Source organism: Coenobita brevimanus, chromosome 70 (assembly GCF_032717465.1).
Source record: "Coenobita brevimanus isolate Jiangsu-jjx chromosome 70, ASM3271746v2, whole genome shotgun sequence".
In the NCBI taxonomy this organism is placed as follows: domain Eukaryota; kingdom Metazoa; phylum Arthropoda; class Malacostraca; order Decapoda; family Coenobitidae; genus Coenobita; species Coenobita brevimanus.
This window is the reverse complement of record NC_137023.1, coordinates 1,958,981-1,985,676: the sequence shown is the minus strand read 5'-3', so window position 1 is coordinate 1,985,676 and position 26,696 is coordinate 1,958,981. Positions and strand designations below refer to the sequence as shown.

Genomic DNA, 26,696 nt, shown 5'->3' with positions numbered 1-26,696 from the left:
TATCATCATTAAATTCCTCCATTCAAATGATGCATCTGTTGTGCGCCTAGCTGTGGAAGGATTTCTGTCTAGGAAGTGGTTAACCCGTTCACTGCGCTGACGACTTTACGTGCACACAACACCCCAGATAGCAGGCACACCCCAACCCACACCACAGCCCCTCACCAGACCCACATACCACTACCCCACACCGTATACCAACACCAAACCCACACACAACACCAACACACCAACAACTCACAACTCCAAACCCACATCCCCACATCACACCCACACACCGTATCTCTACAAAAGGTCCACACCAGAGTCCCAGTTACATTCCCGTCGCCACGTTTGGAATAACAATACAGCAATAGAAACATTTATGTGTTTGTATCTAATCACAGTTTCCTGGAAAGTTATGAAAGTAATTAAATATCAACATCCTCATTCAAACAAATTCCAGTCTTATCATGGGACTCATGGAGGTGGAAGGATAAATAACAGGCTCTTTGATCTTTGGGACGACAGGAACCAAAGGAGAAAAAAAGCGTCAGGTATACAGTCCCTCTCTTCTGACTCCTGTGCCAAACCAGGTGCCTTTTAGTGGAAGCACTGGCAGGTGAGACGCGCATCCCTGAGCCAATAAAGACAGGGAGGTGGTCGGAGTGGAGACAAGATGCCCTTCCTGTCAATCTTCTATCATGACAGAAAATACGTCATTAATTTCACTTTTATATATCCCAATGGTACCCGATAATCCTGACAGACATAGCATTTGCCAGGTCTCTACACGCAGCTCTGCAGTGCTATGCGAGGCTGGAGGAGGGTAGTTGAATCTGTATCTGTTTTTACTGTAAGACCTGAGAAAATGAACAGCAAAAGACAAGGTTGTAAAGAATATAATACTGAGGGCAGGCACGTCAACCTACAACACTTATAAAGGATAATGGTGGACGTTAGAAGTAGATTTATGTTTTTTTAATACAAGGAAGAGGGAACCACAGATTGTTCCCCCCAAGAAAAAATATATAAAGCCAAGTTCAAGTACAGTTCATTTCGAGATACCTGGACACATTGTGCTTAAAAAACTGGAGGTCATAGGCAGAAGGATATACAGACAGAGGACAACAGTTCTGAACTTGATCTACTGAATACATGAAGGACTTGGAGTATCGGTCAACTCTTACATTACAAAGTAGGACAGAAAATGGGTAAGAGTTTGCTGTCATACCTACCAGAGGGGTGCTACAGGACAGCCGTAATGGAGGAGGATGTAAGCAGACAGTTCAGAGGAGCAGTGACCATTGAAGTAGCGAGAGAAAAAGACAGATGCAACAGAGCGATGAAGTGAGGGAGGTTGGAGGGAGTCAAGAAGAGGAGGAGAGTTAATGAAATGAAATGCCTTCCCACGAAGCAGACGATAATTTTGAACCTCACTAAAATCACGTGTTTATTTTAGTCTTGCTGCCATCATATTCTTTCATTCATCTACTGGAAGACTTTGGAAATTTGAATGAGTTAGATACGCATAGTAGCGTCAATACATCTCTTTTTAAAATTCGAATAAAGTAGTGTGGAAGTAGCAGAAATTATCCAAAATTAACGGTGCGTAGAGAAGATCTAAAACAAGTCTGTGGCCAAACGCATTCTTAGTCACAGCCTAGATAAACCAAACTGTATGTATGGGACCCGTACATGATGTTGCCCAAGAAGTTTCCAGTTTTGAAAGTGTAATGTGTTTTTGTTTCCTCCCCAGACAAGCGGCTTCTAGATGGACAACTGTACAAGCTGCCGCCAACCAGTGAAGAGGAGGGTGAGTAGAGGACTTTGTAGATTTTTAACACCCTAAAGTAAGTAAAGTTAATTTGTAATGGAAGAAGTTGTAAATCATGATGTGTCCTCCTCCTTGTTTCAGTAACTTTTTATATGATGATTTCTTCCTATAAATATTGCAATACATTAAGTAAAATTTTATTAAGCATTACCCTCACCACGATGTTATCACGCATATGATATGAAAAATGTTTGTTGGATAAGGGACAAGCGGAAGTGGATACTTTTAGTATCATTCTTGAAAAGCAAGAATAGACCCTGGAAGGACATTTATTTTTTCCATTCCCTCCATGTTTATGATATACACCAGATGGGCATTTTTAGTAACAAAGTGGCAGTCAAGAGATGGGGTGAGAGAAAGAGATCAGTTGATAAAAAGACGATGGAATGAAATCCGTACAGACACAGGCCGGAATGATGAAGGCTGAAAATCAGTAGGTCACTATCACAGGACAAGAGAGAAATTTGCCCGACAGTGGATAAACCTGGATTGTTAATTATGACAAATGGTGATGACCATCATCGCACCAGCCTGCCGGGAAGTACTAGGAAACGATATCTGGCTTCTATATCTCGGGGTTGGTGCGTAAGATTTAGAGAAAATGTGGGAGAGACGCTGTGAGACGCATAGCAGCAGTCCTCATTTCCATAACTTGAGTCTTTAGGCCTATGGTGGGTTGTTCGCTCAATACGCTGGAATACAACGCCAATAGATCGTCTAGGTTACCACAGTTACTTCCCTGAGAGTTACCTTAGATACCCAATTACGTATTATCCCACAAAGGGTGAATAGACACCTGAGCTGAGTGATGTCAGATGTCTGGCCCTGGATTCCAGCCTTGGAGCTAACGGCCTACCAACTACCTCGGCATCATGAATTATTTTGTTGTTGATTCTCATAAACAACTGCTGTACCAATTTTCATTATGTCTGGATGTGGGAATCCGACAGGAAGCGTGAAAATGATTGATTTCCACGTATATTTTAGACCAGCTGTGGCAAGGTGGCTTTCAGGCCTCCATGTTAAAGAGATCAGTAGGTAAAAAGATGGTGGCATCCGTACATACGCTGGCCAGAATTATGGTTGGTTGGTTGATTGGTAATGCAGACGCCGTAATCCCGTTAGGGGTGGCCGTTTGTCTTTGAGTTATGTCGCAAACTACCCAATCACCAAGTGGACAAGGTGCACGGCCTGAGTAAAACCACGATAGAATGATAATTGAGTGTACGACAAGACCATATTGTATTACTTAGATCTGGAGTTACTTTAGCATATGAACATTTAAGGAGAGTCAAAACACCACGTACAAAATTAACATAATCTATTAAACTACCTTAACTTACAACCAATAGTGGGAAAACAAAACACAAAACATCACCCTGCCTACTGGACAAGAGCATAAACTTGCTAAAGTCCATCCTACATCCCTAACCAAGGACATACACAAACCTTAAACCTGGACGACCCAGAGCTAGCCGGCGTCACTGACAGGGAAACAGAGTGAGAGCCGAGCCTCTGCGCCTGGGCTTATATGCAGGCCTACCACAACTTCATTGGGTCGCCAGTTCGTTAATTTAGCAACACCTTAACTAGCTAGTTATACACGTGGCGCAAAGGGGAACAATGAACTACACAAAATATGCGTCCACGTGACACCTCCCCCCCAAAAAAAAAGAACTTTTTACCAAGCCGGAAAAAGTTACTCTAACATGTACAAACATTATAGAGTACAAAAGTAGGTTTACTTCAATATTTAAAAAATTCCTTAAACCTAAAAACATAGAATGGGTAAATGACATGGTAAATCATAGGGAACCTACACTCTGTTCACACTCTTGACAACGCATCTGCAATGGTATTGTCCTTGCCACGAATATGCTGCAGTTTTATATTATACGGTTGCAAGGCTAGAGCCCATCTCAGCACTCGAGCATTCTTAAACTTGACCTTTTCAATAAACACAAGGGGGTTGTGGTCTGTGAACACCGTGATGGGGAATGCGCTACTGGACAGATATACTTCAAATTTTTCTATTGCCATGACAATTCCAAGAGCCTCCTTTTCAACGGTGGCATAAGCCTTTTGATAAACCTTAAACTTTTGGGAAAAGTAGCATACGGGATGTAACACTTCACAATATTCTTGCAAGAGCACTGCCCCCACCCTACATCACTTGCATCGACTCTAATGATGAAGGGCCGATGTGGGTCCGGGGTTCGGAGCACAGGAGCACAAGCCAGCAGGGCCTTCAAACCCTCAAATGCCCGCTGACATTCATTTGTCCAATGGAACGTCTTCTTGGAGCTAAGTTGATCCGTAAGGGGAGCAGCGACCTGGGCAAAGTTCCTGCAGAAACGACGATAGTAACCCACCATCCCAAGGAACCTCATGGTAGACTTTCGGTCAGCTGGTGGTGGATATTGTAAGATGGCATCCACCTTTGCATCAACAGGGGCTAGCTGGCCCTGTCCGACCACATGCCCCAGGTACACGACGTGGGCGTGCCCAAACTCACTCTTGGCAAGGTTCACTGTGAGATTGGCCTCCTCCAGGACATCAAAGAGCTTTCGCAGCCTCTCAAGGTGTTCCTTCCAATTGTCACTCCAGACAACTAAGTCATCTAGGTACACACGGACGCCAGGCAACTCTGCAATCAAATAGTTCATTAGTCTTTGGAATGTGGCCGGGGCATTCCGCATGCCAAAGGGAAGAACTAGAAATTCCCAAAGGCCGCTTGGAGTGACAAAGGCAGAGATTGACTTGGCTTGTTCTGTCAAGGGCACTTGGTAATACCCTTGGAGGAGATCAAGCTTAGTGACGTAGCGGGCCGCTCCTAGGTCATCAATAATGTCATCCATTCTGGGTAGTGGAAAGGAGTCGGGCAGGGTAACAGCATTGACCTTCCTATAATCTACACAAAGGCGGTAACTTCCTCCAGCCTTGGGGACTAATACTACAGGTGAGGCCCAGGGACTCATACTTGGACGGATCAAACCTTGCTCTTTTAGCCTCTGCACCTCGTACTGCAGGAATTCCCTCTTCTCGGCACTGAGACTGTATGGAGCTTGTTGGATCGGAGGGGCTCCTTGAACATCCACATCATGGGTCAGCAGGGTACAGAGCCGAGGGGTGTCACCAAAGAGGTCTGGATGCTCCTGTAGAAGACAGTCAATATCGCCTGCCTGGGTGGGGGCAGATGCTCTAATTTACTCATAAGATTTGTTAGAATTTCACGATTTGACAGCTTACTGCCTACGAATGGTGTAGGGTCATTTTCCTCTGACTTTTCCACTACTCTAGTTCCTGTTAAAGTGACCTGTTCCACTTCCCTTCCTTGTGATTGGTCACGAGAGTGATACATTTTCAACAAATTGACATGGACACTTCGCCTTTTCTTCCGCCTCTCTGGCGTAGCAATGATATAATTAAGGTCTCCAACCCGCTTCAAAACATGATATGGCCCAGAGTACCGAGACTGAAGAGGCTGCTTTGGTACTGGTAGCAGAGCTAAAACTTGATCACCAACATGAAAAATGCGGGATTGTGCCTTGTGAATTTTGTCATAATTGTCTTTCATTCGTATTTGAGCATGACTGAGATTAGAATGGGCAAACTTTAAGGCACGCTGCAAGTTGGAGCGGAACTGAGTTACATATGCAGCAATCGGTACAGTACTCTCGTCATTTAACCAGCATTCTTTCAAGACTTTGAGAGGACCACGGACCTGGTGTCCATAAATGAGTTGAAACGGGGTGAAACCTAGACTCTCATTTACACTATCTCTAATTGAAAACAATAAAAGATCAATAGCCTCATCCCATTCCTGACCCGTTTCCAAACAATAAGTACGTATCATAGTCTTAATGGTAGAATGGAAACGTTCCAGGGCTCCTTGACTCTGTGGATGGTAAGCGGTTGACTTACACTGACGGACTCCCAGGGCCCTCATCACTTGCTGAAACAGCCTGGAGGTGAAGTTAGACCCTTGGTCGGACTGCACGATGGCAGGTAACCCAACCTGTGTGAAGAACTTGATCAGGGCCCTGACAACATTCCTACTAGTGATACTACGGAGAGGTATGGCCTCAGGGTAACGAGTGGCAACATCCATTATGGTTAATAAATACTGATTCCCGCGTTTGCTCCTTGGGAGAGGGCCCACACAATCAACAATTACCTTACTAAAGGGCTCCTCCATGACAGGAATGGGCTGAAGGGGTGCAGGATTGACTTCAGTGCCTGGTTTGCCACTAATCTGACACACATGACAGGTACGGCAATAGGTACTAACATCTTTCATCAACTTTGGCCAGTAAAAATGAGACAAAATCTTGTGGTAAGTCTTACGGACTCCCAGGTGTCCACCCACCCCATCATGTGCCACCTTCAATATCTCTATACGTAGAGATTTTGGGACGACGATCTGATGGACTGTCTCCCACGTGTGATTGGCAGGAGCCTTAGATGGTCTGAATTTACGCATCAACACCCCCAAATTGAGATAAAAACAGTGTGGAACCTCATCTATTTCATTACCTTCAGTAAGCTGTGCAAGAAACAACTTACATTCGGGGTCACTAGACTGTTCCTGAATTAATCTCTCCCTTGTGATAGGGGTGCTACCAAAGTCAAGGAGACCAGAACTAGACTTACTGAGTGTATCATCAAACAATTCCGCAAGGGAAACATCTCCCTCGGGTGTGTTTTCCTCTGGCTCTACAGCAGGGGTATGTGCGTCCAACAACCTCTGGCTCTGACTACGAGTAACAGCACAAGTTGGGAAGAGATTAGGGTGTTTCAGCTCTAAGTCAGTAGTGTTGTTGATATCAACAGGTTTGTCTGAAACGATGGGGTTAGCAGTAACCTGGGAACCAGCTAAATCATTGCCAATTACTACTGAAATGTTCCTAACGGGGAGGTGATCTACTACAGCTAGTGTTACTGGGCCTGTGACAAACACAGACCGAAGATACACTGAGCAAAGGGGATATCTAGCCTCTCCTGGCAGACCAGACACTAGTACAGTCTCACCTGTATAACAATCAAAATTGGGAACATCTTCCTTTAAAATGAAAGATAGATCAGATCCAGTGTCACGCAACACAACAACAGGAGCCGAGAATCTACTGGACTCATGTTTTGATACTACACCTCTCGAGCAGAATGGTTTAAATGATGAGGGTACTTCAAGGGAATCACCTGAATGTTCACATGGCCCCGAAACAAGTAAATCACTAACCTGTGGGTCACTCACCTCCACTGGTTGGGTGAGTGCACTGGCATGGAGAACTGCATTGCCCTGGGTGGGGCTGTACTTATTGGCCAACTTCCTACAGTCTTTTATGATGTGGCCAGGCTTCTTACAGTATCTACAGAAGAGAGACCTCCTCACGTCTTGATTAACTCCACGAGTCTCCTCACCAGCGCACTCACCAGTGGGATCAAGCTTAAAGGAAGGTCCCTGGGTCTCCGTCAGCTTCTTATTCAGGGGCCGTTCACTTTGTGAAGTGCTGGCTGGCTTATGCGGGGGAGCAGTCAACCTGTACTTGTGGAAGGGTTCATTATTAGTTAGGGAGAAATGATCGGCAGCAATGCCAGCCTCAGATAACGTACATAACCCTTTTTCCTCCACATGTGACCTTACTCTAGCTGGGAGGCAAGATTTCACTTCCTCCAGCACAAACAACTCCAGCAAGCCCTCAACTGTCAAACTAGTCAACTCGCTCTCAACCCATTTTTTACAAAGTCGTTGTTTGCGGCGGATAAATTCTACATAAGTCTGTCCCTCTGTCTTACGGCAGCGGCGGAACTGTTGCCGATAAGCTTCGGGCACTTTCTTGTATGCATGCAATACAGTTTTTTTTTACAAAGTAATAATCTTCAATTTGAGTGGCATCCAGTGCGGTAAACACTTCCTGAGCTCTACCAGTAAATGAGCTATGTATTAGCAACACCCACTTATCCTGGGGCCAAGAATGGAGCTCAGCCGACTTCTCAAAATGAGTGAAAAAATCTTCTGGATCCTCCTCATTAAATTTAGGAACAAACTTTAATGCTGCAGCAATTTTGAAGGAATCTGGCTCACACTCAAGCGATGTGGGACTACGAGAGAGACGGATTCTGTCATTGTCCGCTTTCATCCTCTCAACCTCAAGCCTTTTTTCCTCCAGCTCAATTTTCCTCAAAGCCATCAAATCACTAGGATGTTCCAACATGTTCACTTCTTCCTCACTGAAAATTTCCTCCCTCACCATGTGTGCAAGTACTAACTGCTTTATATCATCTTTCCTCAACCTAGGACGAAGCTCAAGCTTATAATAAGCTGCCAGCACTTCCCACTGAACCTTGGTTAACCTAGAAAGAGCAGTCACTGTAGGATTAGAAACAAAATCTTCCAACACAAACATGATGGCGGCGAGAAGGGAAGGACAACGAAAATAAGCTAGCTAGCTAGATAGTGTAATCACTCAAATATCAGTAAACCACTTCACCTAGTGGGACAATAAACCTTCCACCACACACGGGAACGTAGCGCGCACACACACACACTACAAAAATTACGTGGGGAATACAATGTCACCAGTAAAGTGGGAGTACTAATCTTTGCTGTACGTGGGTATGTAATATTCTCCTAATAGATCCAAGTAAAACAACTGGTATAGTAAATATAGCGATAGTGGTGTGTATGGAGCTAAGACAACAAAACACTCCACAAAACACTGTACACCACACTATCAAATAATACAGATCATACAATATACATGACCCATATGCCCAAACAGAGTAGCACAAACAAGAGTTGTAAAGCAACAACACTCTAGGAACAGTTTCGTGAACGGAACACAGCTCTTGAATGAGGTAACTGAGCAGGAATTAGCTACACGCGTATACACTAGTGCACACAATTAGGACTACCAGGGAGAACACTTGTTTCATAAAGCAAACTCAAATATGAGGGAAACAGTTGTTGCTAAAGGCTGAATTGCAATGCACAAGGAGTACACGGGAACGTGTAATGTAGCTAAATATACAGGCTAGTATACATATTCAATCCCGGTCAGGCCCCCATTTGTCGCAAACTACCCAATCACCAAGTGGACAAGGTGCACGGCCTGAGTAAAACCACGATAGAATGATAATTGAGTGTACGACAAGACCATATTGTATTACTTAGATCTGGAGTTACTTTAGCATATGAACATTTAAGGAGAGTCAAAACACCACGTACAAAATTAACATAATCTATTAAACTGCCTTAACTTACAACCAATAGTGGGAAAACAAAACACAAAACATCACCCTGCCTACTGGACAAGAGCATAAACTTGCTAAAGTCCATCCTACATCCCTAACCAAGGACATACACAAACCTTAAACCTGGACGACCCAGAGCTAGCCGGCGTCACTGACAGGGAAACAGAGAGTGAGAGCCGAGCCTCTGCGCCTGGGCTTATATGCAGGCCTACCACAACTTCATTGGGTCGCCAGTTCGTTAATTTAGCAACACCTTAACTAGCTAGTTATACACGTGGCGCAAAGGGGAACAATGAACTACACAAAATATGCGTCCACGTGACAGTTAGTTGTTTTACGGGAAGAGGCACTAACCCTCCGCCAACCAACGTTTTGACACGTAGGGAACACATTTGGGCTGGTTATATGGATACCACTCAGCGTCGTAAATAGTTTCCTGGCTAGCAGGCAACCATTAGGCTTGTCACTCAGTGTAAAGCCACCTGTAAAGGAAAGAAGAGTAATACAAAGTGAGAGAAAAATGGGAGAAATGGGAAGAGAGGAGGGCAGACACAAAAAATAAATGAAGGTGAAGGAAGAAGTAGGCAGCACTACATCAAGTGAGTGAATGATGGTCGCCACCAGCAGAATGATGCAGAGTGAAAATTAGCAGAGTTAAACCGATCCAGTAGCATAATGCAACATGTCTTTCTGCACATAATATTTCTCGGTCATTTTGGCAGTGTTGAACTACTGTCACAGCTGCACTTGTTTGCAATAGGTCGGGGTGTGGGTATACAAGCATCATGAAGTCTCAAATCCTATAGAACAAGGCGAGGTCATATCAGTGCCTCCATGGTAAAGGTGTTGAATCAGCTCGATGACATACGACAGAGTCTGATTTGTAAAAGAAGTGACGAGTAGAATGACTGTCTGAGATGTAAAAGACGTGGCGAGTAGAATGGCTCAAGGTAAAAAAGGGACCCAAGACAGGAAGACTTGCATCATAATCACAAACCGCGTACAGGTGCTGCAAGAGGACCGCATTAAGGCAATAAGGTGCTGACACTAACGCAAGGGTGTGAGGCTTTCTTGGCAATGAGAGCAGAGGATGTGCGACTGTTAAGGGAAATGCTGTACTTGGTTTACATAGGCTGGGAAGGAAAACATTCTGCTATATTCGTGAAAGACGTAGAGTAAGGACGTCCAGTGGTGGGAAGGTAGAAAGTCGTTGTTTGGGTGGCATTGTTTTATAGTGAGTATGGATTTCAATATTACGGCATTGTAAATCGGTTTTCTGTGAATGCATGTGGGGTTATGAGAAAATGCAGAGAGCCAAGAAGATTGCGTATATGGTATATGAAAACATGGAAACGCGATGTATGGAAGCTTAGGATGTCAAAGAACTGAAGTAAAAGCAAAAATGTGTACATAAAATACAGGTGTGTGTTGAGATTCGCTTGACAACTTTTTGTTTATCCCTGTAATTGTATGGTAATTAAAGAAATTGTTTATTCATGCAGGTGGCCGTAAAAGTCGCTTAAAATGATAATTGTGTGGATAATTTTGCGTGTGAGTGAAGCATAGAATTATGCAGACTTTGAATAATGAGTGAATGAGTGTGTAGCTCACTTTCAGTGGGCATTGTCTGAACAGCTCTGCTGTGATATTGTTCCATTTCTGTATTTTTGGTTCAGGCCGACCCGTTTTGAATACACACACACACACACACACACACACACACGCACGCACTATATACAGTATATATATATATATATATATATATATATATATATATATATATATATATATATATATATATATATATATATATCGTACAGTTCATACATTCATACATTCGTGCAAAGTATACATTGGGAGAGGGAAGGGACATCTTGTGGGCTTGCCCTACTTAATCCTCAGGCTTCTGTCACAACATGCCTTTTTAATTTTTATCTGTCTCACTCTGTCAGGAAAGTACGATATGCACAGCGTGGGTGCTGGGGTCTGCAGGTGGAGTCGTCACTGGGGCTGGAGTGTGTTGTATAATGATGCATGTTTTTAATATCGCCTTTGTTTCTCTGTTTGTGTCAGGTGAGTACGGTACGCAGATCGTGGGTACTGGGGTGCGGTACCTGCAGGCTGGGTCGTCGTTGGGGCTGGAGTGTGTGGTGACCCATACCCGAGCGCCACCCACAGCTGTCCTCTGGTACCACGACAACCACGTCCTCGACTACGACGCTCCCAGGGGCGGCATTTCTATACAGGTACCTCCTCACTTGTCCTTCCTTAGTACCATCACAGTGAACATGGCAGGAAAATGATAAGTGGTGAAACAACAAAAAGAAAAGGAATTATTAGACTGCTTATTTAATTTTCTTACACACACACACACACACACACACACACACACACACACACACACACACACACACACACACACACAGATAGATAGATAGATAAATAGACAGGTAGATATACGGGCATACGATATATACTGTGTAGGAATCACAGCAACTCGAGGAAAGTATACTGCAGGTGAGTTAGGCCAACACTGGGGAGATGCACTTCATGTTGTAGGAATATCACTTTTTTTTTTTTTTAATGAGGAAGAAGGAACCAACGGCCAGGAGCCAGCAAATTGTTCCCTCCAAGAAAAAACAAAAACAAGATAACGCAGAACCAAATTCAAGATGCGTACATTTCGAGATGCCTAGACGCACTGCGTTTGAAAGACTGGAGATCATAGGCAGTAGGAAACAGACAGGAAGACAATTCCAGAATTGACCTGTTGCATAAATGAAGGACTGGGAGTAACGGTTAACTCCCGCATTAGAGAGTTGGACAGAAAAAGGATGAGAGTTTGTTGCTAGACGTGTGTTAGCGCACGTCGTAATGGTGGGGGGATGCAAGCAGACAGTTCAGAGGAGCAGTGAAGTAACGATAGAAAAGAAATATAGATGCAACGGTACGGCGAAGAGACAGAGGTTGAAGGGAACCAGTAAGTGGAGGAGAGTTAATGGGGTACGAATAAACTAAACAAGAAGCGGTGCCAAGGCACAGCAAACCCGTCCCCGGCAGTCATTTTAGTGCTGACATAAACACAACAGGATATCCAGTCAAAGATGTTACATATCAGATTTTGTGTAAATAGGGTGAAAATTTACGATTTTATGCCAAACTGAAATTTTAGGCCCGACCCACCTGACTGACCCTCCTACCGCTAACTGGGGGGTGACCCCCCCTGATGTAACGAGGCATATTATAGGATGCAGGTTTGAAAGATGCACCGGTAGGTTTTGGTTTCATGTCGGTATAACGAATTTGAAAGGACTTATGTCGGAAAAACATTTCTTTTCTTTTCTTTTTTTTTTTTTACATTTTTTAGGCCTATAGCTTGGCCCTTGGCCCAATTTGGCCCAAAATTTAATCAAGTGATCAGAAAGTCATAGCCCATCATCCCTATAATTTTAGTCAGAATCGCACTGGTAATTTTCGCTTGAAGTTAAGACAAACAGACAGACAGACAAAGAAGCAGACAAACCGAGTGAAAACAATACCCTTCCCCGAGCCCCTCTGGGGCGGAGACGGGTAATAAACGCTGGAGAGAGTTTCCAGTGAACGAATAATGATCTTTCAGCTCTAGAAACCCATCGAACCAAGAACACAGTTCGGTGGCTGGCTTATTTCTTCGAACTCTGGAAGAATAAAAATCACAGCAAACCTTTGTTCTCTGAATAATAATCGTTAATAAGTTTCATTCAACCCGGGCACCAACAAACGAGGAGGATATATTCATTGTCTTCCTCTCCTGCGTCATGCCCCCCCGCCACGCTCTCCATACGCATCACTTAGCATTTGACTATCTTGATGTGACGACGTATATCTATTGTCTTTGAGGAGGACTCGTCGAGCTATCAGAAGAGCCTCCCCTTGTTTAGTGTAGCAGCCATCAGCACCCAAGATCGATACAGGTGGATAAATCCCTACAGATTATGGTGAATGCGTTCTTATTTCTATGTTTTCTTTGTTTACCTGTTTAAATATTTCGTTAGGATTGTGTATGTGTGAATGAAGATGAGTAATTGATATGAATTTAAGTTGAAGCTTTGTTTTCCTTGTGGTTGCCATGTAGCTTGTATTTTATTTACCCGGAATTGTTTAACTAACTTACCACCCCTAAATTGATTGCCAACATTAACTGTGCCTCAGCTAGACAAATCACCAAAAGTTTATCGTTCCCCTCGTTGTGATTTACGTTTTCAAACACAAGTCAAGGAACTCACTTGCCAGAGACTCTTATTTAAATTTAACTTATTTGCCTAGAAACCCACATTCTCTTCTACTCAGTGAATAAACATACAAATGATTGTATTTTTTGAAAGACCACTCCAAATAAATACTGCTTGCATATAGCTATCTTTGGGCAGTCATACCTGAACGTACAAACAGACTTTGATCAGTTTCGTGTTGCAACCAAGAATTGTGCAGGAAACCAAGAAGAATCGCTGGTATAAAATTCTCCAGTGTATCATATTTCTCTCCCAAAACAAATTAAGATACGACTGGGAATTAATCGTAAGTTTGCTTTACTGTATGTATCTGCACAGGTGGAGAAGTCGGGTCAGCAGACGAGTTCGCGGCTGCTGGTGTCAGCGGTGCGGGAGGCTGACTCTGGCAACTATACCTGTGTACCTGTCAACGCCCCCACCGCATCAGTCACCGTACACGTCAGCAACGGTACGTGTGTGTGTGTGTGTGTGTGTGTGTGAGAGAGAGAGAGAGAGAGAGAGAGAGAGAGAGAGAGAGAGCTGCGCCACTCCCTATTCAGTTTGGTTTGCTTTTTATACCACAACACATGCAGTCACACTCAATAATTCCATCGCAGTTTGCGTGCTGGGAACTAACGAATGCAGACTATCCAGCCACGAGTTTTTAGTTTATTAACGTTGCAGGATTTTATTATGTTTCGACAGTTTCGAGGTTCCACAATGTTATTAGTGGCAAATACGGATATTATGATTATATTTCGAAGAAGAAGGAATTATGAGCATAAATAGTCCACTGAAATTACCGTAATCATTATGTTCTTATTCTGAAATACAGGACATAGTGTATAAAGTACTGTATTCTGCTGTACATGTAGTCTAAATTAACCATGAATCGTTGTGTATTCTTAAGTCAGTAGAGCAAGATAGTATGATCGCAACTTTTTTTTTTTTTTGAGGGGGGCGGGCATTCAGCCGCAACAACGGCATAAGAAATTTTGCAGTTTTAATAAGCTTTTATACACACCTATCTAAGAACATGGGAAAATTTACGTCAATTTCATGTGCTATATATACAGGTTATATGAAAGCAACACTGACATTCGAGTCCTAGTTTCTATCACTGATTTTATGCCTCAGAATTTGAAGCATATTAAGGTATAACTTTGGAATATTAAGCATTTCATATTCGTTCAGTTATGGTACTGTTGCCTTATTATATTCCCCAATGGTAGTACTGTTGCAGGTATGGGTGCAACAGTACATCACAACATGATTACTGAACATTAAACACTGATCACTGACACAGGGAGGTGAAGGTCTTGGTCATAGAACCACCCATTCCCCAGTCTCAAGTCTCTGCTGCTTATCTACCTTAAATTCAAGGCCCCTGGGTAGCTGCAGAAGTGACAGGTTTCCGTCCCTGTGTTCGTTTGATCGAGCTGTACAGGCCGAAATTATGAACCGACCTTGACAATTGAGGAGTTAAATGAATCCTCGTCAGCTGATGGTTTGCCCTCGTCAGCTGATGGTTTACCCTCGCCATTCTGTAGCTTCACATAAACGTATCCGATAGAGACAATCCGAATGCGTCACGTTAAAAAGGGGTGCCAAATCCCTAATCATGGGCTTCTTCTCACAAAATTCCGCCAGCCAGTTCGATCTCTTGTCAGCCCCCTAGCCTTACCGACTTCCATTACCTCTCTTCCTCACACAATCATCATATCCCTTCACCTTCTCCTTGGCCTACCTCTCCTCCTCCCTCCTTCAGATTCGCTCAGATATACCTTTTTCATCATTCTGTTGTTATCCACCTTCTCCACATGAATATACCATCTCAGTACACTCAATTCGTTTCTGTTGTCCACAGACTTCGTCACTCCGCATCTTTGCCGAATCACGTTATTTCGTATCCTATCCACTCTCTGTACTACACATACATTCCTCAGCAGCCCCATCTCTACTGCTTTCACTCTTGACTTTTCATTCTCATGGCACACCATATTCTCACATCCATATGCTAAAGTTGGCACTATCACTCATTCATGTAAGCCTCACGCAGCTGCAACACTCAAGTCTCTGTTTCTTATCAAGGCCTTCATAGCACCAGCAACTTTCCTTCCCAGTGTCACTCTACTTTCCACTTCTTTGGCACATTTTCCTCTTTCTTCTTTCACTGTACCCAGGTATTTGAACTCTCTCACGAATTTCAGTCTCTCTCCTCTCACTGTAACATCACAATGGGAGTCACCTTCTCTCTCAATAACCATCACTACTCTTTTCTGCATTTACTCTCAAGGCACGACGCTCACAGACATCAACAAAACTCTGCACTAGTCTACCAAGTTCTTGTCCGGTATTTGCAAGCAGTACCGGTACTGCATTATCAGCATGCAACAAATTTGAGATATTTCATCCATCACCACTCATTACCAACGTCATCCCTCTCTCCATTACTCGTGTTTTTACATCTCTCATTACCCCATCCATATATATATATATATATATATATATATATATATATATATATATATATATATATATATATATCATCATCATCAGCCGTTGAGGTCCACTGCAGGACCGGCCTATCCCTACCGAAACAGGGACGATACAGCCAATGTATCTCTACCCAGTGGCTTAGGCTGTCTGGTAGAGACTGTATGTAGGGTGAGAAGTGCTTGTGAGTGTGATTAGTGTTGTAGTGACTTTGGATGTGTGTGTAGTCTGTGAACCAAGTGTAATCGGCCGCCTTAAGCCGATTGGGTGCAAGCATTCTAGTATGCGACACAGGTTCAACCACAGCACCCCTTGTGTCCGCCAAAGTAGCAAGTGGCTTGGTGAACGCTTCCCAAAGTTTTTACAACTCAGGTGGGAGGCGAACCCAGGCTCACCAGCGTGCGAAACGCACACTCCACCACTGTACCAATGATGAGGTGAAATGATGAGGTGAAAGAGAGAGAGATTGTCCAGGTGCTTGAAGGTGCGAAAGTGGATGTATGTGGAATAACTGAAACAAAATGGAGAGGAGAAAGTGTGAGAGAATGGGAGTATGGATGGGGTATATGTGCAGGAGTAGGTGAGAATGAGAGGGCAAAGGAAGGAGTATGTATAGTTGTGAGTAAAAGATGGAAGAGGAGCATAAGACAGTATGGATCAGTTGGGTCAAGGATTGTGTGGGTAAAGTTGAAAGTTGGAATACAAATGTGGGCGATTGTGTGTGTGTATGCGCCAACGCAAGATCGTGCTAGAAGAGTGAGAGAAGAGTTCTGGACAAATGTAGAAGTGTGCATGGAAAAGTTTGGAAGGAATGAGAGAGTGTTTTTGATTGGTGATATGAATGGTAAAGTTGGGAATGTGAAGGTGGATGGAATAGTTGGTGAGTGGGATGTGCCTGCTGAGATAGATGAGAATGGGAGTGCGTTAGTGGACATTTGTGCTGGGAGGGGGTTGGTGATAGCCAATACCCTCTTCAGGCATAAAATGATCCACAGGTATACATGGCGAGTGATGAGAAGGGTGGGTGGTGAACTGAATGAAAGGAAAGCAATGATTGATTATGTGTGTGTGGATGAAACGATGCGAAGATGTGTAATGGATGCAAGAGTTTATAGAGGCTGGGGGAGTGGACTTTCTGACCACTACTTGGTGGTGGCCAGAATTAAAATTCAAGTAAGATGGAGGAATAGAAGAAGGGAAAGACGAGAGGAAGGAGTAGTTGCAAGGAGAGTGGAAAGGTTACAAGAGGATGAGAAAAAGGCAGAGTATACGAGAGAAGTGGAGGAACGATTGGGCAAATATGAATTGGAGCAGATGGGAGACGCGGAAGGTGTGCGTAGGATATTAACAGAAGAAATATGTGCAGCATGTGATGTGGTGTGTGGAAGGAAGAGAAGACGGAGGGGGGTGCAAGGAACAGCGTGGTGGACTGAAGAGGTGAAACAGGCTGTGGCACAAAAGAAGAAAGCATACAATGAATGGATGAGAAATAGGGGCGTGGAAGAAGTTGAGAGGCGGAAGAGAGAGTTATATGTAGAAAGAAAGAGAGAGGTGAAAAGATTAGTAAGAGAGAGTAAGAAGAGAGTGGATGAGGAATTTGGAAAGAATTTGAGTGTAAAGTGGAGGGACTGTAAGAAAATGTTCTGGAAAGAGGTGAAAAGAGTAAGACAGGGTGGAAGTGAAGTTAGCAGGGGAGTGAAAGATAAAAATGGTAGATTACTAGTGGAGAAGGGAGAAAAAGTGAGCAGATGGAGAGAACACTTTAAGGAATTGTTGAACGTAGAGGATGGAAGTAATGCGAGTATAAGTGGCTGGGGAATGGCAGGGAGAAGGAGGGAGGTGAGAAGACAGGAAGAAATCAGTAGGATAGAAGTTGTGGAAGCAATGAAGAAAGTTAAATCGGGGAAAGCCCCAGGAATTGATGGAGTGTGTGGTGAAATGCTGAAGCATGGGGGAGAGATAGTAGTAGAATGGATGTAGAAGATGTGCAGATTGGCCTGGGAGGAAGGTAGAGTCCCGGAGGATTGGAAGTCAGGTATAATTATTCCCTTGTACAAAGGAAAAGGGGAAAAAGAAGTGTGTGGTAATCATAGGGGCATTTGTCTTCTTAGTATAATAGGAAAAGTGTATGGTAGGATACTTATTGACAGAGTTAGAGAATGAACAGAGAAATTAGTTGGAGAAGAACAGGGAGGCTTTAGGAAGGGAAGATGTTGTGTAGATCAGATATTCATTCATAGATCTTTAGTGGAAAAGTTTCTAGAGAAGGGAAAGAAGTTATATGAGGCTTTCATGGATTTGGAGAAAGCATATGACAGGGTGGATAGACAAGGATTGTGGAAAGTGTTAAGAATATATGGAGTAGATGGGAAGTTGTTGAATGCTGTGAAGAGTATGTACGATGGTGCGAAGGCTGCAGTGTGTGTGGATGGTGAACTAAGTGAATTTTTCTCTTTGAAAGTTGGTTTGAAACAGGGATGTGTCATGTCTCCATGGTTGTTCAATCTGTACATGGATGGGGTAATAAAAGAGGTACAAGGTAGGGTAGTGGATGTTGGAGTGGCCCTGGTGAGAGAGGATAGTGTTTGGAAACTCCCTGTACTGTTGTTTGCAGATGATACTGTGTTGTTGGGTGAAGACGAAGGGGAGCTGCAAGGCTTGGTGGATGAGTTTAAGAGAGTGTGTAAGAAAAGGAACCTAAAGGTGAATGTAGGGAAGAGTAAAGTGATGGTCTTTGAGAGAGGTGAAGTCAGTGAATGTATAGCGAGGTTGGATGGTGAGGAATTGGAAAATGTGAGTACGTTTAAGTACTTGGGTAGTGTGATAAGTAAGGATGGAGGTTTGGAGGGTGAAGTGCTTGAAAGGGTACAGCAGGGAAGAAAGGTTGCTGGTTCTTTGAAAGCAGTGATAAGAAACAGGGAAGTGAGCATGGAAGTGAAAAAGTTACTACATGACAGTATTGTGATACCAACTCTAACGTACGGAAGTGAAGCTTGGACGTTGTTGGAAGGTCACAAGTCAAGAGTGAGAGCAGTGGAAATGAGTTATTTAAGAGGAGCCTGTGGAGTCACATGGAGAGACAGGCTGACGAATTAGATATAAAGGAGCGTTGTGGTGTTGATGTGGATGTGGTAGGAAGCGTTATGAGGAACACACTGAGGTGGTTTGGCCATGTGGAGAGGATGGAGGGTGAAAGACTGACGAAGAGAGTGTATGTGAGTGAGGTGGAGGGGGGAAGAGGGAGGGGGAGGCCGAGGATGAGGTGGAGGGATGGGGTGGAGACGTATATGAGAGAGTGGGGTGTGAGTCGGGGGACAGGGCGACTTGGAGGCGATTTGTTTGTGGCCACCCCAAACGGGATTGAGGCGTCTGGCAATATATATATATATATATATATATATATATATATATATATATATATATATACTGTATATATATATATATATATATATATATATATATATATATATATATATATATATATATATATATATATATTGAACAACCATGGGGACATCACACAACCTTGTCGCACGCCCACATTGATCGTGAACCATTCACTTAGATGCTCGTTTACCCATGCACATGCCTCACTACCATCATAAAAACTCTTGACGGCACCTAGCAGCTTACCATCTACACCGCACATGCGCAAAACCTTCCACAACCCTTCTCTGTCTACTTTGTCGTATGCTTTTTCCAGACCCATAAATGTCACAAACACCTAATAGTCCTTCTCACAAGCTATCACCACTATCAGTCTCACAGCAGAGATTTGATCCACACATCCTCTGCCGCTCCTAAAGCCACCCTGTTCATCACTCTCTAGGACTTCTGATATCTCTCTTACTTTCTCTATAATGATTCATCCATATACCTTCCCCACAACACTCAATAAACTTATGCTACGATAATTCTTACTCTCACTTCGCTCACCTTTATTTTTATACAGGGGTACAATCACAGCCTTTTACCACTATGCCGGCACAGTTTCACTCGTCCATGCCTTCTTACATATCTCCAGTCATAAGGTGAATAAAATCGTCAGAAGATAATGATAATAAACTAAAACATACGTCATCGGATTCATGGAGATAAATGGCATAAGAGTTTTGTATGTATAACTGAGAAGATGTGATCTGGAATAAGAACATTCAGGTCCTTTGAAATTATGCAGGCAAAATTCCAAAATGCTCAGGAATAAGAGGTCAAAGAAAGTATATGAAAGTGAAATTGATGGTAAGATTGGAAGAGAAAAGCCGTGCATGTCGAGGTAGGTCCATGGCGGGAATACGTCCATGGCGAGTTTATCCCTGGGGAAATGGACTCAAGGAGGAACATAAGTTCAGTGGCTAATGTGACCCTGGGTGTCGTCTCCCACGCGGCATAGCCCCCTCGGTCTCACACAGTGACGGTATCCATAATAATATATACGGTATAGATAGATAGATAGATATAGATAGATAAATATAGATATATAGGTAGATAGATAGATATATTATGTATATATATGACCGGTTGACAGATGGACAGAGGCAAATAGGTAGAGAGAAAACAGATTGGGACGGAGAGATAGACAGCTTTACAATATGACTGTGGCAATGGATCTGTCTTATGGAAAATCCATACTCACAAATCCTGCAAGTATACTTTGTCAGTATGAGTCAGTGGACTGTGTGACACAAACCAAAGATGCATTTTCAGAGTGCAACGGGAGACGAACGAGTATCACTCTAAAAGATATTTATGTATTATTTTTCTTTTATAAAATGTTTTGCTTGTGTATCATTTTTTAAGACTTCACTTATATAACTCTCTTACGGTAGGGACTACTCTAGCATTCTCCTTCAGCTAACACCAAACGATTTTATTCAGCCGAGAAGGGGTCACGGAAACCTGAGTGTTAATTCTGGAACCATTAATCCTCTTGCAGCTGGAGGAAACTAGTATTCCATTCCACCTATCGACAAATAGTTGTAATGGGGGTGAACAAGATCTGAAGACAACAGTAGGAGAGTGGATATCGTAAACACACTAAAAAGAAAATAAAAGATCGTCCAACCCAGTATTTAGTAACTATTATTATACCCTTTTGGCGTAAATATATTGGCTGCTACGGAAGAATGCGGCGTCAAATAAGGTTAACGTCGCACTTTTTGGGATTTTTAAAAGTGTGTCTGATGATGAAAAATTGAAAGTGAAAATTGTCCTACTTATCAATAGTAAGAGCCATGGAATTCTATCTATCTATCTATTGCCAGACGCCATAATCCCGTAAGGGGTGACCAGTTGACTCTGAGTTATTTGTTTTACGGGGAGGGGCACTAACCCTCCACCAACCCACTTGTTGACACGTAGGGAGCACGTATGGTTTGGTCATATGGTTACCACCCAGCGTTGTAAATGGTTTCTTGGCTTACAGGTGTTACGTCGGCTTCACCAGTATCACCACACACACAAGGGATGAACATTGACTTTCCTCAGTGACTTTATTAAATGAGGGTTCTTCATATCGTATTCCTTCGTCATTGCCTTACCCTTTTTAATGAAAACTTTAACATGTGACCTTGCTCTTTGACCTGTTCCTTTGACCTTAGTTTGTGACAGACTACACTCAGAATCAAATTCCTTCATTTATGTATTACCCAGAACCTTCCCACAAGAAGTTATCTATACTAGCTAATATCTGTTCAAGTTGACCTTACTATGTCACCTTAATATTTGACCTATGGTTCTCTTGAATAGTGTCCCGCAACCAGTATGCAGCCAAAAGCTTCCTAGTGCGCCGCCAAAAGCTTCCTAGTGTGCTGCCGAAAGCTTCCTAGTGAGCCGCGAAAAGTTTCCTGGTGTCCTGCCAAAAGCTTCCTAGTGTGCTGCCAAAAGCGTCTGTGTGCCGCCAAAAGCTTCCTAGTGTGCCGCAAAAAACTTCCAAGTGTGCCGTGGAACATTACCCTCCCTCACTTTATAACAAAATTACAACAGTTACGGCCAATAAATATTAATAAACATAATTGATATAAGTTAATATTGTAAATAATTCAACAGATGTATTCGAGCTAACTATTCATTATTATATACATTATTATATATTTCTGTAATGTGAGTACGCTACTTAGGCAACCGTCGCCAAGAACTGTCTGATTCGGACACTTGTATACCGTTTTGGAGTGCATGGTTGTGTTATTAAGTTTGATGTGCCTTGGACCCTAGGACTGTTGCACATGTAGGACCATTGGCTGCTGATGTTTTAGTGCTGTTATTTTAAGAGTTTTCCCTGTCACTGATTTCTTCACTTAAAAGGAATATCGAAGTACATTCCTCGTAACTGGGATCATCTTTTTGCCGCACCTGCTGAAGCACCAGTCTGTTATCTCTCCTTGAAGGCACGAGAAGACCTTGTGGATATCAAGAGTGATCGTAACGTCAAACACAATTCGGTAAACTAGCCCTAGACTTAGCTTGGGCTGAGCCGAAATGAGAGTACCCAACTATCTCAGAGTGTCCTCTTGAGTGCTGTTGTCATTGGCAACAACATATTTGTAAATTCAGCATCAATACGTACAGTACAAACAACAAAAAGAAATCAACTAGACAAGGAACTTCGTGCGGGTCTTCTTGTGACAGAACCGGACATTAGGAACGTGTGTTCCTCAGAACAGGCGCAAGGTTTTCATTGATTGTTTTTATTGGCTAAAGTAAGTGAAATTTTTTATTTTACGCTATCGAAATACAGATGTTGTTATATATGTTCAAATAATAACCTGTCTCGGTAAAACTGCCCAAGTTTATATTTTCAGGAAATAATTGGACACGGTACGTTACTTTAAATAGCATTTTTTGTGTGTGTCATTTTAGTTAGGTGTTTTACGGGGAGGGGGACTAACCCTCCGCCAGCGCACTTGGTGACACGTAGATATTTATCTGTTCGGTATTAGCTGAATAGAAAAAAGTGAATATAACATTCCATAAGGTAAAGCCAATATACGACTCGCATCGTGATATTACGTTTAACACTGGTTGTAGAGACCTTTTTAGTGATATTATTACAGTTCTGATATACCGTCATATTTACACAGTTATCGTAACACTGTTAATAGCATGATGACAATAATGTAAAACTAAAAGGCAATACACAGCTTAATACATGGCGATTCCTTTTCCTTCAATAAAACATGCTTATGATCCCTAATATTCCTACGTAAATGTGGATATAAACATGGCTAACCTCTGCAATTCATATCCAAAAATTTTCATGCTGGCAATCTGAAATCTGGGCAGAGGCATCCATCAAATGTTTCGTCCAGCAGTTTGTGGGGCGCCGGAACTTACCACCTCCCAGCCAGAGGGGCATGTGTTCATCATTATTTGTTCGCTCAGGTGTCGCAGGAGCTGTGGCTTCTGACTGTACATAGTGAAGCTTATTATTCCTTTGTCTCCTGTTTATATATTTTTATAATCGACAGAGATTAAATTACACAAAGAAATATACTACGATAACACATAGACAAAAGAATCTGATAGAGGGCAGGTGCTAAACGACTCCTATGCTCACATTGTTACTTCTAGATAGGCGCACTGATAAACATGACAACTTATTAGATACCGTACAAACAACTGCTTTCCGTGGCAGTGTTCTGGCAGGCGTAGGTGGCACTTTAGCACATTTTCCCTTGAGAATTGTTTTACATAATACGGCTCACTGTTTTCCTATTGGTCATTTAACTCCTTCAACCTGAGGACTGACTTTTTTTTTTTTTTTTAGTCTTCTTACCTCCATGAAACTGTATTCAGATAAAAACTCCTTCGTAATGAAACGGTTAATGAAGGCTATATCTCCTCCTTTCGGCTCAGCAACTTCCTGTTGTGAAAATAATTCTGTGAGTAACAAGAATAATATTATTTCACCGGAGTCAAGGAGATAAATCTTTTAATTATTGATTTAGTAAGTATAAATATGCGTACAGAAGAGAGACGAAAAGAAAACGTGAAAGTGTGTTGTCTCATGGATATTCTCTCTACAACCAATATCCATTAAATCAGGAAATTAGGATAATGCCACAGATGTGCTAGCTTTTTTTTTTTTCCCCTTAATTAGATTACAGCCCCATGAGAGCTACACAATACAGCTTATCTTACTAGCATATAACCTAAGTATTATTAAAACTAAGAGCAAGAAGGTGTGAAAGTAGCCTCCAATATTTGACGAAAATTTCCGAATCAAGTGATGATGATAGAATTTGTCTGACCTTTCTGTATCGTTGCTGACTACACACTGCACTGTGGGATGCAGACTGATTACATCCAACAGCAAGAAGGAGTACACAGAGAGTGCAACAGCCCTACCCTGCAACTGGTCTTTAGGCTGAACATTTCACGTTGCCTTGTGAACTTCACTTTTTTCAGTCATCACAAAATCGAACTAGTTACCCATTTATTTATTGTGTAGCCACAACTTGGAAGCTTCGCCATAACTATTTATGGTTACTAGCGAGGGCGAAACCCTCGCGAGTCTCTCCTCAAGTATTGGCATTGTTTCACATATGAGCGGCCCAACCCAGACCAGCCCGGCCGTAACGCTTTTGAGAAGCTTGTATCTCAGCAACCACAGGGCCGATCATTGTGTGGTTTGCACCGCATGATAGCCCAATTCTTTAAGATTTGCATTGACAGGCTTCATCACACCAGGCAGTGCACGTGACATGCACCAAGTGCAGCATGACGAAAATCTTCAAATGAGGGCCACATACCAGACAGTTTGTCGTAAAGGCATGAAACCCGGTTGGTAGTTAGCCATCAATATACGCTAGGCATCCTCGGGGTGTAAGGCCACATTTAATTGCTTTCAGATTTAAATGGCCTCGTTCGTACTGTACCTCGCCGACAGACATTTTGCTGAAATTTTGGCATCAAAAACAAGTCTGTGACCTTTAAAAGTAGTTCAAGGTCATTCAGATTTGGAATATGTACAGAGATTAACCTAAGGTAGCTTCTTGTGTAACAACAACAAGCTCTAAAGACAAATGTGTGGAAGAAGTAAATGAAGCATGGGTATATTTTACGTTTGTCTCAATAACTGGCTAACTGTAAGCTTAACTGTAACCATATTCCTTTCAGATGATAAGAGAGACCACAGCTATATTTCTGTAAAGTTACAACTTTAAAGCTTTTGTGGCTTTATCTAAAACATGTTACAAAGAAAACACTGAGCAGATTTGAATTCGGTACTTTCCACTAGGCAAAATGGCAAAATTTTCAGCCAAAATTCTCTGCAAACTTTTTTTATCATGGGAATTTCAACCAAATAGCTGTATATCTCAATTACTTTATGAGATATTTCAATGTCAAATATGCAGTTTTTGCACCGTAAATGACTATATGACCTTCAAAAATAGGTCAAGGTCACTTATATTTGGAAAAAGTACTAGCGTTACCCTAGGGTACCTTACTGTCAATTTCCATCAAGATCTAAAAAAAAAACGCAAAGAAAATGATAATAATACTTACCAAAACAAAAAGCTTTGCCATATATATGGTGACATGTAGAGGTGTATGGTATGTAGGAGGACCACTGGGCCTTGATAACAGACTGTGAAGCCTATGCCCAGAGTCGGACACATAAAAGAAAAAAAAAAAACTTCATCTTTGCCAGACTCATAACACTTCCATCAAGTTTAGCGTTAAAATAATTCGAGTTAACCTTTCCCAGTGACCTTGACCTTTGACTAACTCTTCTGAAAATCGAAAATCTTCATCCTTCACTCACTCTTAATGTTTCCATCAAGGCTGGTCTAGATCGAATCACAAAGTTTTGAGGTATAGGGTCCAGCTTATGACCTTGACCTGTGTCCTCCGTTTTGATTGATTGTTCTCCAAATTTAACCACTTAACCATAGCCTTGCCTTCATCCCTCCCACTAAGTTTGGTCTAAATCGGACCAAAACTATTTATGTTCACCATGCTTGATTACTTTGACTTTTGACATATTGTTCTAAGAACAACAGGTTAACTTTTGAGATGATCCTAGCCCTTTCTCTAAGATTTGTCCAACTCTGATTATAACATATTTTGTTCACGTACAAACAGAGAGACATACAGAATGACACACACGCCAGGCAAAGCATTACACCCATTGCACTGTCATTTACACATATGTAATTACACGTGCTCCATAACAGACGGTCAAAAAATAGGGGTTTACTTAAACCTTCGTGCACTTGATCTTAACAAAACGGCCGTTATTGCTGGTCATACTAATGAATTCCTTTATGCATGTGTGCAGAGGTGCGTGCGGCGGTGCATCAGGGCGGCATCAGCCCGGCAGCCCACACCCCGGTGGGTCCTGGGGCGGCAGTGCTGCTGGCCGCGACGGTGGTGGCAGCGGGTAGGATGGCCGTCTCCTAGCACCAGCACAACACTTGTTAAGGTGGGTGGACAGAGTGGTGTTAAAAGTTAAATTAAGGCTAAGTAAGACTAGCTACTTAACGGCCATACCACGTTGAGTACACCGCTTCCCGTTCGATCAGCGAAGTTAAGCAACGTTGGGTCTGGTTAGTACTTGGATGGGTGACCGCCTGGGAACACCAGATGCTGTTGGCATAACGTTCTCCCTACGTGTCAAGTGGGGTTGGTGGAGGATTAGTGTCCCTCCCTGTAAAACAATTAACTCTAAGCCGTTGGCCACCCCGTTTGGGATACATGGCGTCTGGCAATGAATGTGAAAAAAAGACTAGCTGATCTTAAGGTGAGTATGGCCAGTGTTTATCACGGTTTATGAAGACTATACAAGAAGAAACACTCAGGGAGCATAGCAGCCTCGCTCTGTAATTGTTTTCAGGACCTAACATTTGTTTTTACCTGTGATCTTGAACCTCAGGTGATTG

The 26,696-nt window shown here is 42.6% G+C and overlaps 1 protein-coding gene and 1 non-coding gene across 2 annotated transcripts in view; both read left to right on the top strand.

Annotated features, from left to right (window-relative positions):
• The window catches only part of LOC145406336 (lachesin-like), a 58,210-nt gene extending 31,993 nt beyond the window's left edge, over nucleotides 1-26,217 (top strand). The window contains exons 6-9 of the mRNA XM_080277498.1: nucleotides 1,739-1,795; nucleotides 11,144-11,316; nucleotides 13,660-13,789; nucleotides 26,096-26,217. Of these exons, the coding sequence (XP_080133624.1) occupies nucleotides 1,739-1,795; nucleotides 11,144-11,316; nucleotides 13,660-13,789; nucleotides 26,096-26,217 (482 nt within the window). The remainder of the gene's footprint in view (nucleotides 1-1,738; nucleotides 1,796-11,143; nucleotides 11,317-13,659; nucleotides 13,790-26,095) is intronic.
• A 76-nt stretch (nucleotides 26,218-26,293) lies between these two features.
• Nucleotides 26,294-26,412, top strand: LOC145406537 (5S ribosomal RNA). Its single transcript, XR_013898560.1, has one exon. It is a non-coding gene; the product is annotated as a 5S ribosomal RNA (ribosomal RNA).
• Nucleotides 26,413-26,696: the final 284 nt, after the last annotated feature.